The 19,195-nt window shown below is 38.1% G+C and overlaps 1 protein-coding gene across 1 annotated transcript in view; it reads right to left on the bottom strand.

Moving 5' to 3' along the window:
- Positions 1–1,980: 1,980 nt before the first annotated feature.
- The window catches only part of ppm1e (protein phosphatase, Mg2+/Mn2+ dependent, 1E), a 51,551-nt gene continuing 34,336 nt past the window's right edge, over positions 1,981–19,195 (bottom strand). The window contains exons 2-7 of the mRNA XM_051907871.1: positions 15,815–15,936; positions 10,971–11,170; positions 6,000–6,188; positions 5,758–5,901; positions 4,346–4,439; positions 1,981–3,182 (exon numbers count right to left, since the gene is read on the bottom strand). Of these exons, the coding sequence (XP_051763831.1) occupies positions 2,242–3,182; positions 4,346–4,439; positions 5,758–5,901; positions 6,000–6,188; positions 10,971–11,170; positions 15,815–15,936 (1,690 nt within the window). The 3' untranslated portion in view covers positions 1,981–2,241. The remainder of the gene's footprint in view (positions 3,183–4,345; positions 4,440–5,757; positions 5,902–5,999; positions 6,189–10,970; positions 11,171–15,814; positions 15,937–19,195) is intronic.

The following is a 19,195-nucleotide window of genomic DNA, read 5'->3' as shown; positions in this document are numbered from 1 at the left end:
TAAACATTAAATGAAAGATGCTATATTTAAAACAAAATGAAATTTGAATTAAATTAGGGACAGTAAAACCACTAAATTGTATCCTATTTGTGGAAAGATGGTTTTCACATCTTACAAAACGAACGAGGTAAAACATGGGCCATAAAAAGCACATATTATGTGTGCTAAAAACAAACAAACAAATGAATATGATGCCACTTGCTTCTCAATGACTCAATGCAGTCAGGTCATAATTATGCCTGATTCTTAAGCTGCAATTTATAGACATCACACCATCGAGTAATTAACCAAGTTAATAACCAAGAGCTGTATCATGTCTCTCGTCTCAGATATCAGATTTAAGATCTGTACTCTTGTTGACCGCAGTCACCTGTTTGCTTCTACACTGGGTTTACGTAAAACTTTAATTATGTGTGTGTGTAAACAGAGGATAGTGTTAGGACAGTGTTAACACCCTTTACACACACACACAAATCAAACTGGACCAGAGAGAGGGTTATGGGGATGAGGAGGAAGCTGGCTGAGAGTGATGAAGGATTCCGATAGGCTGGCTCATATAAGATGAAAGTGGAAGCGTTAATGCAATGTAGTATCTCATATGTTTGAGTGTGTGTTTCTGTTCCAGAACCCATTGAGCTGTCTAGCTGCCTGCTCCCTACATAGACAGCAGTTCGTGAAACCTCAAAAGTGACTCGATGGACTCTCTGCATAGGCAGTAACACAAATAGCAATGCGCACAAAGGAATTTCAGTAGGGTTTGCTGTCAGCATGTTGCTAACATAATATGACAAGGTACGGTCACATTAGCATAATTTCAGCAAAATTTTGTAGTGTTTAGACGTATGAAGCACAGCTAACATTTACGTCACTTTCAAACCAAGCAGATTTCTTTTGGTCAACGAGGCGAATTTGCATGACCAACTTTAACATTACTGAAATCTGCATGGTGAACTTTTCTGCCCTCACATGAAACTCCCAATGCACAAATTCCTATTGGAATTACTGGATTTCGCTTGGGAAATTTTGCCAAGCAATGGTGACCGCAACTATTTTCTAATAAGTAAATACATATCTCTCACAAATATTGGGTTAAATAGTCTAGTTTTAATTTTATTAAACTGTTTTAATCAATACTTTAATTTTTCTCTTTCGTCTGCCAAGTTTGCCTTCTGCACAAGGATACATGCAATGCTGCCTTAGAATTTGTCCAAAACAAGTCATCTCACACAGACGTCACTTTCAATCTAAGCAGACATCTTTTGGTCACCATAGTGAATTCATATGACCAACTTAAACGAGCAAAATCTGTGTGGTAAACTTTCTTGCCCTCACACGAAACTCTTGATTGCATGGATTTCTATTGAAATGACTGGATCTTGCCCACTAAAGCCGCTTTTCCACTGCAGGAACTTTCCCCAGGAACTAGGGACTTTGGGGTGGTACTCGGTGTGTGTTGACCACAGGAACCAGGGTCTAAATGAAGTTCTGGGTAAAAATTTCCCCCTCAGAAAGTACCTGCTCGCGAGGTAGTATTTATTCAAAGTTCTGGAACTTTCGGGGACTTGAGCGCAGAACATGCTGATTGGTTGAGTTCACGCAGCATTTTGATTGGTTGACTCCACGCAGCATTTTATTTCAACCACCATTTTTAAAAGTCTGTTGCGTGCTTACATTAAGAGTTTAAAAAATATGGCAGATGGACCGACGACGAGGTTCAGGCTTTATTAAGCTTATTAAGCGGAGGACAAAATCCAGCTGGAACTGGAAAGTCGCGTCCTACGTCACCAGACTTAATCTTCATGGTACTTTAGACCGCAATGGAAACGCAGACAGCAAAAGGTCTGGGGAAAAAAGTTCCTGGGACAAATTGTTCTGGGTAATTTCGGTGGAAAAGCGGCTTAAATTTCGCTGAGCAGTGGTAAATGTGATCGCACCTATTCTCTGATAAGCATAAATATAAATATAGCACACAAATATTGGATAAAATAGTCAGGTTTTAATTATGTTTTTATCAGTACTTTTATTTCTCTCGTTTGTCCGCCAAGTTTTTTCACTATCGCTTCGAATTTGTCCAAAATGAGGTATCTTTTCCATCTGAATGGCACCTTAAAATGCTGTCTATGAAGAGCGCTCACAAGGTTTTGGAACAGTGCGTGAATGTATGTGTGCGTGCACCCACTGCATGAGTATGTTTCAGCTTCAGGGACAGAGGGCGGAATGATGGGGCAAGGAAGTTGTCGATTAGACCCTTTTGCTGTGGGTTACATGGGGAAAGGCTATCCCAGGCTTCCTCTCTGGGGAGCGGAGAGGATAGGGCACGCTAGGGAAGCAGCTCAGAGGACCGTGGCTTTCTCTGGCCCTCCGAATCAGGCTCTGCGATTCCCTCCTCAGCGGCATGACCTCCAGCCGCCTCTTCCTCCGGCCCTCCTGAGGGAAGAGCGCAGCCACCTCCAGCAATTGTCCATCTGAGGTGGTCTGCGTGTAGGAGGGCACTGTGGGTTTAGGCTGGGGCTTTTGCCTGTACCCAGTGGGGCCATCCTCTTGGTAGGGACGCCAGGCCGCGCCGGCCCCGCCGTAGGGGGGTATGAGGTCTGGCGTGACGGTTCTCATTGGGGGCAGGCCGGATGAAGCTGGGAGCCTGAAGCAGCCAGTCTCTGCTCGCATGTCCGGCCCTGTGATGCTCAGACTTGTTCTGTCCGTAAACGAATCCATGCGGTCTTCGTAGGCCAGGTCAGCAGGCGCCGAGCATTGTTGGAGTGGCCAGCCGCCCCGGTTCTTTCCTCCGTTCTCTGCCCCTCCGTCTTGACACACCAGCTCACTCTGCAAGGCCTCCACTTCCTCATCCTCCTCCTCTCCCGCGTCCTCCACCGGCTCCTCTTCCTGCTGTTCCTCCGGTTCATCTGAGGGTGGGGGCAAACGGGGGTCCCTGAGGAACACCACAATGACCGTGATGTTGTCGCTGGATCCCGCATCTCGGGCTGAGGCCACTAGCTTGTGGGCCACCATGGAGGTGTCCCCGTTGTTCTCCTGCAAGTGGTCACTGACCACTCGCACGGCTTCATCTGGGTTCACGGTGTCATAGAAGCCGTCGCAGGCCAGGATCAAGTAGTCCTCGCTGCCGTCCAGGTTGAAGGCGGTGCAGTCTGCATCACCACATATATACGGCTTGTGTTCTGAATCACCTGCACATACACATACAGTCAATTACCTTAAAGTGATTAAGTGAATCTCACAGAAAAGAGAATACATTATATTTCAGAAAAGTGGTATATATTTGTAATATACAGATTTTGTATTTTTAGGTTTAGTTGTCATGAAAATAATGCCATTATGCAAAAAAATGTACTAAAATATGTTTCAATATTTTATTTAACATCTAATTTCTTATTTTATTCTTTTGATTTTGGAGTGAAATATGACTTGGATGTGTTCTGGACTTTTGTACTTGCAAAAGACCAGTTGCCTAGGCTATGGCAGAATTAGCCTCACTTGTCCTATTTATGAATCAAGAGCTTTAAGGGAATTAAATGCTAGACTGATAGGATTATCTGATAGATTAGCCATCAGCATTTAGAGAGGGAAATGGTTCCTGTGCACGAAGCCGTGAGAACACTGCCTAAGGATTTTGCTGGAGGTCAGTCTTTGTTATTACAGCAACGCTCATTAGCCTGAAAGCTGTAATCTTACACGAGCTAATATACATACTGTAAAGGACACTGATACTGTATCAATAATTTATGAAGGTGATGAAGTCAGAAGTCCAAATAAATTTGTGTTTGGTACGTTTCTCAACTCCAACTACACAGTTGGTCTGATTACACAAGTTTTAAATCAATATTGTTCTTCAAACGTACACAGACTCAGCTACTGATTTACACCAAGTGGAAGCTGCAGAATCTGTCTAGATTGATTAAATCGGGTCTGTGCCAGAGTTTCCTTTCTAAAAGATTGTTTCCTTCATACTGAAATCTGTGGTGTGGTGATAAAGGTTTTTTTGCTGTGGCCTGAACATCCTCTTCTAAAAATACGCACGCACTGACCTTTAGTTCACTTTAACTTACAAAAGATCCTGTCTAAATAAGTGAATATCTTCAAAAAGCACAAAAGGAAAATCTTTCAAAACCGTCTTAAGGAGTTTTTACCTCTCCGCTGATGCCTTTGGCTCAATTACTGGGATTTGTGAGGTATTATTCTCTGTAAAGCTGCTTTAGAACAGTACTGTATGTATTGTGAAAAGCGCTATTCAATTGATTTATGCCGTTTTTCCATAGCATTTTACAGAGCACAAACAAGGCTGTCAATTCTGCATGTTAAAATGTATATTGTAATTTTAAAGGTCGCATACCTATGGCTCTTGACACGGACAGGCTGCCGTTCACCCTCCATGTGCCGAACCAGATCACACACCCACCCAGAGCCTCAATCCTCTTTTTCTCATCCTGCACACATAAACAAACAAACAATACAGTCATGAGGAGTCATCAACTATAACAGCTAGTATCATTTTCAGTTCAGTGTCAGTTACTAAAACTCCAATTGGCTGAAATGTCAGACTGTGACTTACATACAGTTTTATTATATAGCTAAAGTTCCAAAGACTCAGCTCAACAGATTCACTCTTGGGAGTGCGTTATGTAACACAGCTTTGCTGTCATGTGACTTTTGTCGATTGAATGGGCTGTGAAGGACATCCCTCATAAAGAGCTGGACTTCTCGGGTAAAAATGAAGGTCATATGCAAAAAATCTAGGACTGATCTAGGACCAAATTTTTGGCAATTCGATACTTGTTTCCCACTAAATTAAATTAAATTAAATTCATAATAAATGTGACCCTGGACCACAAAACCAGTCATAAGTAGCACAGATATATTTGTAGCAATAGCCAACAATACATTGCATGGGTCAAAATTATCAATTTTTCTTTTATGCCAAAAATCATTAGGATTAAGTAAAGATCATGTTCCATGAAGATATTTTGTAAATCTCCTACCGTAAATATATAAAAAATTTATTTTTTTGAGTGGATATGCATTGCAAAGGACTTCATTTGAACAACTTTAAAGGCGATTTTCTCAATATTTCGATTTTTCTGCACCCTCAGATTACAGATTTTCAAATAGTTGTATCTCGACCAAATATTGTCCTATCCTAACAAACCATACATCAATGGTATGACTTATGACTGGCTTTGTGGTCCAGGGTCACAAATAATAATATTTATTTTATATCTATTTAATTTATATCAATTCATTCTGAATTTATTTGATCAAAAACACAGTAAAAATATAGTAATATTGTGAAATATTATTACAATTTTAAAAAAACCTTTGTCTATTTTAACATATTTTACAATGTAAGTTATTCCTGTGATGGCAATGCTGAATTTTCTTCATTGTCACATGATCCTTCAGAAATCATTCTAATTTGCTGATTTGGTGCTTAAGAAACATTTCTTATTATCAGTGTTGAAAACGGTTGTTGTTTTTTGTGGAACCATTTTTTTCAGGATTATTTAATGAACAGAAAGTTCAAAAGAACACATTTTTTTGTTAAAATAAAAATCTTTTGTAGCATTATAAATGTCTTTTACTGCCACTTCAATACATACCGAGCGGTTTAATGTATCCTTGCTGAATAAAGGTGTTTTTAAAAAAAGAAGTTAACTTCTTACTGACCACAAACGTTTGAACTGTAGTGTACTGTATATCAATTAAATATATACAAAAAAATAGCTTAGAGTGTCCAGTCTTTCTCACCTCTCTGTCTGGTTTGTGTGGTTTCATTAGCTCCACCGGTTGACCTCTCCTCACCATCATGACCTGTGAGTCGCCTAGCCAGGCCACGTACAGTGTGCGACCCCTCAGAAAGGTCACGACCCCTGTGGTGCCACAGCGAAGGTTCTGTTCCAAACACAAGGATGCATACAGATGTTGTCAGTGCACAAACGGCTAATAGGACCACCTTGATGTCTGACTGTGTTTATAGGGAAGGAACTCACCTCACGTGATGCCTTCTGTATGAATCGCTTATCTGTCAGTTTGAAGGAGTGACACAGGGCCTCTACCGGATCCTGACTGAACATTTCCTGTCTGACCAGGTTAACGTGTAGGTGATTGGCGGCGTAGATGGCAGCATCCACCCCGCCGTGACCATCAAACACGGCGAAAAATGCCTGCTCTTCCTGATCCTAAACACATGATTTTGTTGTTAGCTTTACCTCATAAAATGACTGCGACAATAATTAAACTATTTGTCTCTAATTTTCATATAATTTATTTCAAATTATATCGTGATTCAAAATATTTTGTTAATCACTCGCTATACTGAAATAAAATTTTCTGTTGTTAAGAAAATATGCCACATAAAAGATCACATAATCCATTCTTAATTGAAATAAATCCCTATAAACGTCTCTCAGTGCAAAACAAAACAAAAACGTGCCAACCTCTGGCATCCAACAGATCAGAAGCTGTTCGCTTAATCAACTGCAGTGAACATGGCTAAATGAAATATTACACATGAGAAATATATGCAAATCAAATGTTGGTGTTTCCTCTTGTCGATCGGTTTTAATTATCAGCAGCTTACGAATTATTAAATGGCTTAGTTCTGTAGCAGGGCTGGTCAAACGGGATAAGCTCTCATTGGTATAAATAAGAATTTCATTATGAAAGACTCCTTGAGCTGCCATTATTGTGACTGTGTCTGCGCTGCACCCAAGCAGCTCGAGACAAATTGAAAATGCTCCCATTTTAATCAACAAGGTTTGTATGACATGTGGATGCAGCTATTTTGAATTTAATTGATGCGATATATGCGATAAATGTTGTTATTCTGTATATTAAAATATTTTAACACATTTTTTAACTACTCCAAAGTATGAGTAAAGTAAATAATTGGGTCCCACTTTATATTCCGTGGCCTTAACTACTGTTTACTTACATAAAAAAATAAGTAAAATGTACTTATTGTGTTTATATTGTATTGCAAAACACTTGTGCTGCTATTGAGGTGGGATTCAGGTAAGGTTAGGGTTAGGTTTGGTGGTATGGTTAGGTTTAAGGGTGGGTTAAAGGGTTAGTTCACCCAAAAATGAAAATTCAGTCATTAATTACTAACCCTCACATCATTCCACACCCGTAAGACCTTTGTTTATCTTCGGAACACAAATTAAGATAATTTTGATAAAATCCGATGGCTCATTGAGGCCTCCATTGCCAGCAAGATTATTTCCTTTTTCAATGCCCAGAAAGGTACTAAAAATATTTAAATCAGTTCATGTGACTACAGTGGCTCAACATTAATATTATAAAGCGCCGAGAATACTTTTTGTGAGCCAAAAAAAACAAAACAAAAACAAAACAACTTTATTCCAATATCTAGTGATGGGCGATTTCAAAACACTGCTTCATTAAGCTTCGAAGCTTTACAAATCTTTTGTTTCGAATCAGTGGTTCAGAACGCCAAAGTCATGTGATTTCAGTAAACGAGGCTTCGTCACGTCATAAGTGTTTTGAAATTTCAATAGTTCACGTGACTTTGGCAGTTTGATACGTGCTCCAAACCACTGATTCGAAACAAAAGATTAATTTAGCTTTGAAGCTTCAGGAAGCAGTCTTTTGAAATCGCCCATCACTAGATATTGTTGAATAAAGTCGTTATTTTGTTGTTGTTTTTGGCGCACAAAAAATATTCTCGTCGCTTTATAACATTAAGGTTGAACCACTGTAATCACATGTACTGTTTTAAATATGTCTTTAGTACCTTTTTGGGCATTGAAAAAGGAAATGATCTTGCTGGCAAAGGAGGCCTCACTGAGCCATCGGATTTCATCCAAAATATCTTAATTTGTGTTCTGAAGATGAACGAAGGTCTTACGGGTGTGGAACGACATGAGGGTGAGTAATTAATGACAGAATTTTCTTTTTTGGGTGAACTAACCCTTTAAGGTGTAAGTGAAGGGTCAACAGTGTAAATATAGATGTAATTACAGAAATGAATTACAGATGTAATTACATGCAGGTATTTTTAAAAATATAAGTAAAATGTAAAAACATGTATGTACACAATAAGTGCATTGTTTCAAATGATTAATTTAAATTTAAGTACATAGTAGTTAAAGACACCTAATATAAAGTTGGACCAACCATTCAATTATGTTCTAGTTTTGTCAAGTGGCTTACATAGAACAGCACTGATAGAACAACAACTATGTTTACGTATCTCGCTCTCTGAATGATGTCCACTTATGGCCTAGACTGGGCTCTGATCTGTTTCTGCCTAAGGCGAAGGGATGTTAGTGTTCGCCAATAATACCAGTAAAAGCCCAGCATTTATCTACAAATGCCTAGCAGATGTGAAGAACCGCCTCAGCGTCTATGAGTACAGTGTGGTACAGGGAAGAGCATATTGATGAAACGTGCCGCCATCATAATGGAATATTCTTTAGGGAGGGTCTATTTCATGCTACAGTGGACGGCTATGCAACAATGTCCGCTCTTATTAGAGGAAGAATAGCCCACGCATCTCATCCGAAGCATCAAGTAGATCTGGACGTGAGACGGCAAATCTGCCTGCACTTATTGCTTTCCGGTGACAGAGCACATTCTCGCTCAACTGGAAATTACACTGGCAAACAGGAAAGAAATTCCATAATGCTGTTTCTTCAGGGATGTTACATTCAACACAACTCTATTATGATGAGAAGTGATGCTAAGTGTATCGTTGCTTTAGCATATACAGTACCTAGACTCACATTTGTGAGAGTGATTTGTTAAGGCACGGAAGGCTCAGCAGAGGCCTTAACATGAGTTTTGGATGAAGAACAATCATGAGCTGTTGACAGTCTTAGATGTTAGATGCCTTCGAATTTGCCTGTAGGTTGGAGCTGTGGCTTAGCAGCTCGTGTAGATGCTCAGACACATTAAGCCCTGGTGCTCATGTGGGCATTGCAGGTTTAAATCTGTCTTGCAACATTTCCTGTTGATATTAAATTCTCTTCTCTCCATCAAAACGGCTATAAAAATAAACTTTAGAGAAGAATTTGGCCTTTGCCCTATAACCATTAAATTTATTTGTGATACCACGGATAAGATGCCCCTACTATCTGACAGATATTCCTGAAATAGGTGTCCTGAGAAATTATATTTGTGTCTGTGACAGAACAGAAATCTTGGATTATTTGGTGTTTATTATACACTACCATTTAAAAGTTTGTGGTCTGTAAGATTGTTTAATGTTTTTAAAAGATGTCTCTTATATTCGTCTAAGCTGTATTTATATACACTGCTCAAAAAAATTAAAGGAACACTTTTTAATCAAGTCAGTTAAACTCCTGGGATATTGATCTGGTCAGTTAAGTAGCAGAGGGGGTTGTTAATCAGTTTCAGCTGCTTTGGTGTTAATGAAATTAACAAGAGGTGCACTAGATGGGCAACAATGAGATGACCCCCAAAACAGGAATGGTTTTACAGGTTGAGGCCACTGACATTTTTTTCCCTACTCATCTTTTCTGACTGTTTTTCACTAGTTTGCATTTGGCTAGGGTCAGTGTCACTACTGGTAGCATGAGGCGATACCTGGACCCTACAGAGGTTGCACAGGAAGTTCAACTCCTCCAGGTTGGCACATCAATATGTGCTATTGCCAGAAGGTTTGCTGTGTCTCCCAGCACAGTCTCAAGAGCATGGAGGAGATTCCAGGAGACAGTCAGTTACCCTAGGAGAGCTGGACAGGGCCGTAGAAGGTCCCTAACCCATCAGCAGGACCGGTATCTGCTCCTTTGTACAATAAGGAACAGGATGAGCACTGCCAGAGCCCTACAAAATGACCTCCAGCAGGCCACTGGTGTGAATGTCTCTGACCAAACAATCACAAACAGACTTCATGAGGGTGGCCTGAGGGCCCAACGTCCTCTAGTGGGCCTCGATTGGCATTTGCCATTGAACACCAGAATTGACAGGTTTGCTACTGGCGCCCTGTGATTTTCAGATGAGAGCAGGTTCACCCTGAGCACGTGACAGACATGAAAGGGTCTGGAGAAGCCGTGGAGAATGTTATGCTGCCTGTAACATCGTTCAGCATGATCATGGACTTGGACCATGACTTGGTGGTGGGTCAGTCATGGTCTGGGGAGTCATATCCATGGAGGGACGCACAGACCTCTACAGGCTAGACAATGGCACCCTGACTGCCATTAGGTATTGGGATGAAATCCTTGGACCCATTGTCAGACCCTACGCTGGTGCAGTGGGTCCTGGGTTCCTCCTGGTGCACGACAATGCCCGGCCTCATGTGGAGAGAGTATGCAGGCAGTTCCTGGAGGATGAGGAAATTGATACAACTGAATGGCCCCCATGCTCACCTGACCCAAATCCAATAGAACACCTCTGGGACATTATGTTTCGGTCCATCCGACGCCACCAGGTTGCACCTCAGATTGCCCAGGAGCTCAGGAGGAAACACCCCAGGACACCATCCGTTGTCAGGCATGCATACAAGCACGTGGGAGCCATACAAACTACTGAGTACCATTTTGAGTTGCTGCAATGAAATTTCAGCAAAATGGACTAGCCTGCTGCATCATTTTTTCACTTTGATTTTCGGGGTGTCTTTGAATTCAGTCCTCTGTAGGTTGATCATTTTCATTTCCATCAAACGATGTGGCATCCTTTCATTCCTAACACATTACCCAGTCCATATCAGTATAGATATCCAGCATGATATTTTTCCCCATTGAGATCTGATGTGTTTTCAAAGTGTTCCTTTAATTTTTTTGAGCAGTGTATATATTTATTTAAATTTTAAATATTTTATAACACTGTAAAAGTCTTTACTTTTGATCAATTTAATGCATCCTTGCTGAATAAATGTATTAATTTCATTAAAATCTTACTGACCCCAAACTTTCGAACGGTAGTGTATATTATTAAAAACAAAAGGTCATTCAAAGTCACGATCAAGGTCATACCTGTAGATTGAAGAGTGTGTTGAAGTCAGGAATGACGACATGTTTGTCTTCCATCTTTCGACGCATGTTTTTAATAGCATGGATAGAGGTCTCGTAGTACGGCAAGTGGCGGCGGCGATACGGGAACTCTTTTAGCCAATGACAGCACGTCTCACACAGCTTATTAAAGATCAGCCGTGCCAGCTTTACCGAATCAATCTCTGCCAAGGCAAATGACATGTTACATGTTACACATGCTAACACAAACACTCTGCTTTGATTCATGATGACTAAGCAGCCATTGTTTCTTATGTTACAACACTGTAAAAAAAAACACATACATGCACCATACGCAAACAGACAGTGCTGTTTTTTGCTCACAAGCCAAACAGATTTGACTGTAATATCGTATTGGAAAGGAAGAGTGCATGAGCTGCTGATTAAATGCACAGTGGAAGCGGAATTGAGGACAGTGGGCAAAAGAGGCCATCTGCCAACTGAGAAAGAGAGAGAGAGAGAGAGGAGGTGACTGGTTAATGATGATGGGATTGTTCCAGCTCTGCTCTCTATGGACTAAAGCTGACGTTCCTTCGTTCTGTGAAGTTCGATATCACTATTTCTGAAACATGCTCTCCTGTCTATATGCTGCTTTTTACGTTATCAAAGCTTTTCAGACAGTAATATGAAGCATTTGATGCACAACGAACCGGTTTGTTTTGTTGTTTTAAATAGGTTGTGTATTGAAACAAGCCTATAGCCTATGGGGATATAGTTCACTCAAAAATGCATCATTTACTCATCCTGATGTTTTTACAAACCCACATCTTAAAAAAGGGGGAGATGCATCGTGTCAGGTCAGATGTAAGTGACACCAACTGCTGTCGGTTCTTATGTCTCTCATATCAATGCACCAAATATTCAGCAGTGTAAATAGGATTCAAAAGTTACAGACTTAAATTTTGCTACATCAAGTAGTTGAATGACTTCAAAAAACTTGGAATACAGCATATGAGAGCTACTTTTATGGTGCTTTTTAAAAATGTTTGGTCTTCTGGTCACTATTTACATAAATGAAAAATATCTATATCTAGTTATTTTAAATGTATTTTCATGCTATGGCTGATATTAAAATTCTAGATTGTCTAAATAAATTAAAAAGTAAAGCATTTATAAAACGTAAATTATTTTATATGCTGTTTAAAACTGTTATTAAAGTATTTATATAATTTAGGCATCACAACATTGTAATATACAGTATTAAAATGGATATTTATTTTAAGATATGCTAAAGATTACATTTAAGCTGTTGTATGACTTCAAAAGGAATATAGCATCTAAGTTGTAAGAACTATTAACTACTTTTATGGTGTTTTGAGCTTTTTAGTCTTATTTGTATGGAAAAGTGTAGCATGGACATTCTTTAAAACATCTTTTTTATGGTTGTGAAGAAAGAAAGTCATGCAGGTTTGGAAAAACATGAGGGTGAGTAAATTTTGTAGGTGTTCAAAAGCTTTAAAAGTATCATTGGCAACCAAATTATTTGTTTCTCAAGCTCATAAAATGTTGCTGAAAGAGTTTGCATGCCAAAACTTATGGCAAAGTCCCAGATTTGCCTAATGGAGAGTCTGTTTTTATGACTCAATTTGTGGCATGTTTTTCAAAGGCAGTATTTCCTCTTCCTTTTTGTCCATCAATCCGCCTCAGTGCTGCTTTTGACAGATGTATTTATCACTGTGTGGATGAAGAGGCCTTTTAGATTGTTTGATGGTTGTAAAAGTAGACATTACATGCTCTTTCCTCTTCCCTTATCCTTTTAGATGCTCTCTCTCTCTTGCTCTACGTCTTGTCTCCGTGGGCACGGAGTCTAAATTTAATCTGCCATCTCAGGGCTGCGCTGGTAAACAGTATGTACTGCCTTTGCCCTGAGCAGACGTCTGTCTGCCGCCCAGTGTACTGATGTCAGTCGTTTCCACTGCTTCGACTTACTCTGCTGCTGGAATGGGTCACGTCATGTAGGCCTGTTTAAAAGGACCATACCTCCCATGAAACCCTTGATTAACTGTCCCGGCTGAGGAAACCCAGACTCGGCTCAAGTGGAGTTCTCGAGCTCTGACGTATTTTCGAACAGTGCTTAAACTCAACGCAGATTGCGGTCCATCTGGTCTTATAAATCTACAGTCCACTCAGGAAAGTGTCTGGGATTAGTGTGCTGTGTGAATGTCTGCGCTAACTCATGGCGGCAATAGTTGGATGTGAACCACAGAGAATTATTTCAGCCTTCATGACTTGTCGGAATGATTGTATTTATGAGATCAGTGTACATGAACGCCACCGCAATGTTGTAATTACCAGTGGGAAAACTAGGAATTTTCTTCCTGAGTTGGGGCATGTCTATTAAAGAATTATGGCGGAAACAAATTGCTGTCGGTCATAATTAAAGATGAAATGTGTAACTTCTGAGTCACTAGCAGTTAAGACCTAACTACATCTCCCATAATTCTCGGTGGCAGCACAAAAACGTTAAAATAAATAAATAAAAATTACATACTATTTTGTCAAATTTAAAAAAAAAAACACTGCACAACAATGTTAAAAATAGTTATTTTTAATTTATTTAGACAATAAAGTATAGAATTTTAATATGTATTTACTTTAAAAAAAATATTTTCAAAACTGATGTAATGCATTTTTTTGAGTCATGAACAATGTGTTTAAACAAGTTTCAGTTGTTAAATAACATTTCAAAGTGTTTTTTTTTTTTACGTCAGGAGGTTCAACCAAATAGTTGTATGTATACACTGTAGTTGTACCACCTGACATGGAAAGTGTACCAACCTTCCCATACTTGAAATTAGCAGTATTTGAGAGAGATCTACAAACCTTGTCACTCTTCCACAAGTATGAGTTGGGGTCCTCCGGATGATGCATTATCATGTTATTATACTGTTATTACCTTGTCAATTCATTATTAAAAAGCCATGTTTGTAGTTGTGCCACCCTGACATTTGAGAATGTACAAATTGCTGGACAAAAGTTTTTCAATTATCTAAACAGTTTTAAAACTACTGATATTTATAAAATTTGTTTATATGTAAGGTTTTAAACCTAGAATGATGCCATAGTCTTTTGTGTTTAATTTTTTTATTATTAAGACACCATTTTAAATAGTTTTCTCGTCTGTTCATTTGTTCGGACAGTTGCACCACCTGACATTTTGGGGGTTTAAAATAACAAAAAATAAAATAGTATGTATTATATAAATGTACTAAAAATGAATTCAAACTAAACAAGTTTTATAGAATAAAGTGATATTTGTCATGAATTTATCAAAGTATTTTAAAAGGAAATAATGCACTTGGACACAAAAATATACACACGTTTATATATACTATATATTATAATGATAATTATTTTCATGTTATGGCTGATGTTAAAATTCTATAGTATATTGTCTAAATTAGAGTTGTCAAAAGTACAGACCGCGATACCAAGTTGGTACTGAAATTTAAAAAATGTGACGCTTTGAGCGCTGTTGAGTGGATTCGTAAACATCTCTGATTGGCCTTTGTGTTCACGTGCTCATCAGATATGTCTGTGATTGGCTACAATGATCAACGCACGGAGCGTTCGAAAGCACACGGAAGTGTTTGAATTTGAAAGCGTTTTGACCGGTTTCGCTGATAGACGCCTGCTTTCAAACGCTCCCATGTGTATCTGTGTAAGTGCTCGATGAAGAGCGTCATTGATGTCTATTTACAACATGTTTTTGAAGCGTTGATCATTGTAGCCAATCACAGACATATCTGATGAGCGTGTGAACACACTGGCCAATCAGAGGTGTTTAGGAATCGACTCAACAGCACTCAAAGAGTCACATTTTTAAAATTTCAGTACAGACTTTGGTACTTTTGACAACACTAGTATAAAAGCATAACACTAAAAACTAAAGTCAATAGTTTTAAATGCTAGAGATGAATTTAGCCATTACAATATTATAATGTACAGTAAGAAAAATGGATATTCATTTTGATATTTGCTGAAGATTACATCTAAAATTGTTACAAAATTATAATTGTTTTTAAAAATATATGGTAATCTAAATGTAAAAATAAAGACACCTGGCATGTACAATTAAGTGTAATAGTAACTGATACATATAAATTTAAAAAATCTTAAATATAGTCTGATAATAACAGATATGAACTGATATATTGTACATCCCTAACCTCATACACATCAACATTTGCATGTCAGGCACTATGTGTTGTGACATACTTTCAGTTTACAGTTATTGTGACAGAAAGAGTCTTGATGGTGAGAACCAAGTGAAGTGGGAAATTAATCAGATCGGACATGATTTCGTAACAAAAAGAGGTGTTTGACATTCAAATATAAATCGATCTTCGAAGCTCCATTAGACATGGTATTAAAGCAGACACAAGCTCTCCTTTCAACACCAGCCAAAACTGTGGCACATTAGCAGCCGTTCCCACCTCAAATTCCTTTGCCATTTCAATTCGAATATAGAAAGATAAGAAAGCAATTCAGGCCACCGTTAAGTTAGTAAGTGACCTAAATTTGCAGTTGAATAGGAGGCTTAAAATTGTGCAGAATGGCCTACATTCGGATCAAATATTACGTGATCTCTACTCGATAGCAAGACTTCAATACAGATCCAACTCATTCTCCGGATTTATTGACTCTGCATGACTTCAGATGGGTCACGAGTGTCAAAAAAACTACAATGAATCAACGCTAGACTTGTCCCGTTTAAAAATAAGACTTCAGACTCTAAGTTATCCTCTTTTATTAATCGAGTGTTTTCAGTTTACGTTTATGTGATGCAGTTTTTATGGGTCACTCACGAGGCAGCGTGTCTGTTCCGTCCTCCACACTCTTGTTGAGATGGTACCCAGAGAGATCGCTTTGCAGAATACTGTCTGCTGTACCACGGGCCAGAGCTGCCGCCAAGGAGAAAGGGCAGTTACTGTGAAAGAGAGATGAGAAGAGAAAAAGAGAGAGAGCTTAAAAAAACATCTGCTGAGTAGATCACGGAAACATTATGCAAAGGAGCGCTGTCAGGATTTGATTCAATTTTTCCTTCATTTTTTCTTTTCTCAGCACCATAACGAGCGCTCATTTAACCGTGAGATGATGAGTAGGAGGCAAAAGCAATATGCACAGGTCAAAACAGAGAAAATGGCCAAAGATATCCCACTGAATAGGTTCCTATGATCATAGAGCATAAAAAAAAACCTCTTTGCAAACAGAATGGGTGAACTATTCCTTTAAAAAAGCTTATGGTGGGGAACAAGGGTAAAAGGCTGAACTGTAAGTGTTAAAGCCTGGCTTTTTAACTACTGATGTGAATATCCTTTTAGGGCTTGTCTCTCTGATGGATTGAGAGAGTGAGGAGAGGCACTCTAAAACTAGCATGACCCAAATCCACTTCAGTGTTCTGCCGTGCTGAGAGCCGAGACCCTGCTGGATCACTGAAAATAAATACAACTGCACATTATGAAATCAAGAGCTGACACTTAAAGACAAGCCCCGTCATCCCCATAAGAGGATTTCATAAGAGATGATCGTGGAATTCTCATCCAAACAGAGCAGGGATCTCCCCATTAAATTATTGACAATGATTTTTAAGATAAGGACCAGAAATCCTATATTTCATATGACATATTGACATTTTGACATGATTAATGCTGCACATTAATTCAGAGTTAAAATGCACATTTCAAGACCCGTATGACCGGTTCTGTGAGTACATATACAGATACATACACACTACCATTTTTTAAATGCTTTTTGAAATAAGTCTTATGCTCACCAAGGCTGCATTTATTTGATCAAAAATGCAGTAAAACAGCAATTGTAATGTGTATGTTTATTTTTGGATTTTGTTTCACTATGTTCTGTTCCTGTTTTGCCTGCCTTAGTTCTCTAGTTAGTTTCCCTGATTGTTAATCAGTTCCCACATTTGTTCCGTTTAATCGTTAATGTATTTAAGCCCTGTGTTTTGTTCAGTTTTTTTGTCAATGTTAATGTGGTTGTGTTCAGTTATTCTCCTGTGATCTCACTGAGTGTTCTGTTTTGGATTTGGTAAAGATTTATTAAAGACTGTTTTTGTCCTTTTTTGTGTGCTTTATTACACCCACATGTGACAGCAATATTGTGAAATATTATTACAATTTAAAATAACAACTTTTTTTATTTTAATATACACTACCCAGCCAAAAAAAAGTTGCCTATTTAAAAAAAATTTAAATAGGCAAATGCTTGAGAGACTATGACTGGATCATTATTGCAGTGATTATTATGATTCTAGCATGTTATATGTTTGGCAACAGTTCTTCTCTCCCTAATTGATGGAGTGTGAAGCTTTTCATTTCTTAAACAACCATGGAAGACACATCATGGCCATATTCCAGGATGACAATGTCAAGATTCACCAGGGTTAAAATTGTGAAAGAATGGTTGTGAGGGAGCATGGAGAATATTTTTTTTTTTACACATAAATTGGCTCCTCTGAGTCTAGACCTCAAATTCATTGAAAGTCTTTGGGATGTGCTGGAGGAGACTTTACAGAGTGCTCACCTCTTGCATTGTCAATACAAGATCTTGACCAAAAAATGATGCACCTCTTGATGGAAATAAACGTTGTGATGTTATTAACATCAGTTTTTAGAACTGACTTGGAAGGACTCAATGAATTTAAGGTTTGGACTCAAGAGGTGACAATTCATGTGTGAAAATGATTCTTCATGAACCCTCCCAACCATTTTTTGAGCCTGATAAATCTTGCCATTGTCATCCTGGAATATGGCCATGATGTGTCTTCCTACATGGTTGTTTAAGAAATGAAAAGCTACACACTCCATCTTTAAGGGTTAAAAGAACTGTTGCCAAACATATAACATGCTAGAAACATAATAATAACTGTAGTAATGATCCAGTCATAGACTCTTAAGAATTTGCCTATTTAAATCCAAACAACAACTTTTTTTGGACAGGGCAGTGTATATTAAAATGTAATTTATTCCTGTGATGGAAAATATGAATTTTTTCAGCACCATTACTCACTGTCACACGATCCTTCAGAAATCATTCTAATATGCCGATTTGCTGCTCAAGAAACATTTATTATTATTATCAATGCTGAAAACAGTTCTACTTAATATTTTTGTGGAAACCATTTCTTTTCAGGATTCTTAGATGAATAGAAAGTCCAAAAGAACAGCATTTATTTGAAATACAAATAGTTTGTAACATTATAACATTATAACTATTGATCAATTTAATGCTTCCTTGCTGAATAAAAGTATTAAAAATCTTAATGACCCCACACTTTTGAAAGGTAGTGAATATATACAGTTCAATCCAGAAAAAAGAAGACTATTTAATTATCGCTTGTCCATTAAATAATAAAAATAAAAATAGACAAACAAGTGCAGTTTCTAACTGTGGAAAGGAACAATTATCTGGCTAGAAGAACACATTTATCTCAGTGAATAAATATGCCACAGAAATCTTCTAAACGTGTGTCTTGGACAGTGTCAATGTGCCATTCCCATCCACCCTCTGTCTGTGAGGGGCTTCAGCAGCGTTTGCCAACATTCTGTTGAATTAATAGCTTCAGCTGTGGCCTGATGGGAGAGGATAACAGAGCCATCCAATAATGTGATGTCCTAATCCCGAAAACATTTATTATGACGCGCTCAATTTATGAACGCTGGTCCATAATGAATTAAAGAAAATTGATGGATGTTTTAAATAAAAGAAGCCAGATGAAATTAAACAAAACAATGACTTTAATTCAAAATCTTTTTTTTTACTAAAAGTTTATCGTAACACTTTCTATGAATCCTGTATATATATAATGCATTTTAAAGGTTCAAAATGTTCAATTATAATGCCATATAATACATGTTGTCATCTATACTATTATAATACTTACATATTCTTGGTTAATGTATTAATTCCTTAATAACATATTTTATTAACTAAAAGTGTAAATTAATGTGTTAATCACCACAATGAGTTGAAGCCATGTACTTCAACTTTCAGTTGTCTGCTTTAATTAATCATTAACTAAATATATTATTGTTATGACTTTACTTGTTGAGGCACATGACTAATAACTAATTGTTAAGTAATATGTAATTAATGGGTTTTGACAGTTGCACATGCAGTGAGTGTAATGTCAGAGAATGTGTTTGAAGGATGGGTAAGTTGGGCTGCAC

Source organism: Ctenopharyngodon idella, chromosome 10, assembly GCF_019924925.1.
Source record: "Ctenopharyngodon idella isolate HZGC_01 chromosome 10, HZGC01, whole genome shotgun sequence".
NCBI classification, from domain to species: domain Eukaryota; kingdom Metazoa; phylum Chordata; class Actinopteri; order Cypriniformes; family Xenocyprididae; genus Ctenopharyngodon; species Ctenopharyngodon idella.
Note: the sequence above shows the minus strand (reverse complement) of the source record. Positions and strands in the feature narration are given on the sequence as shown.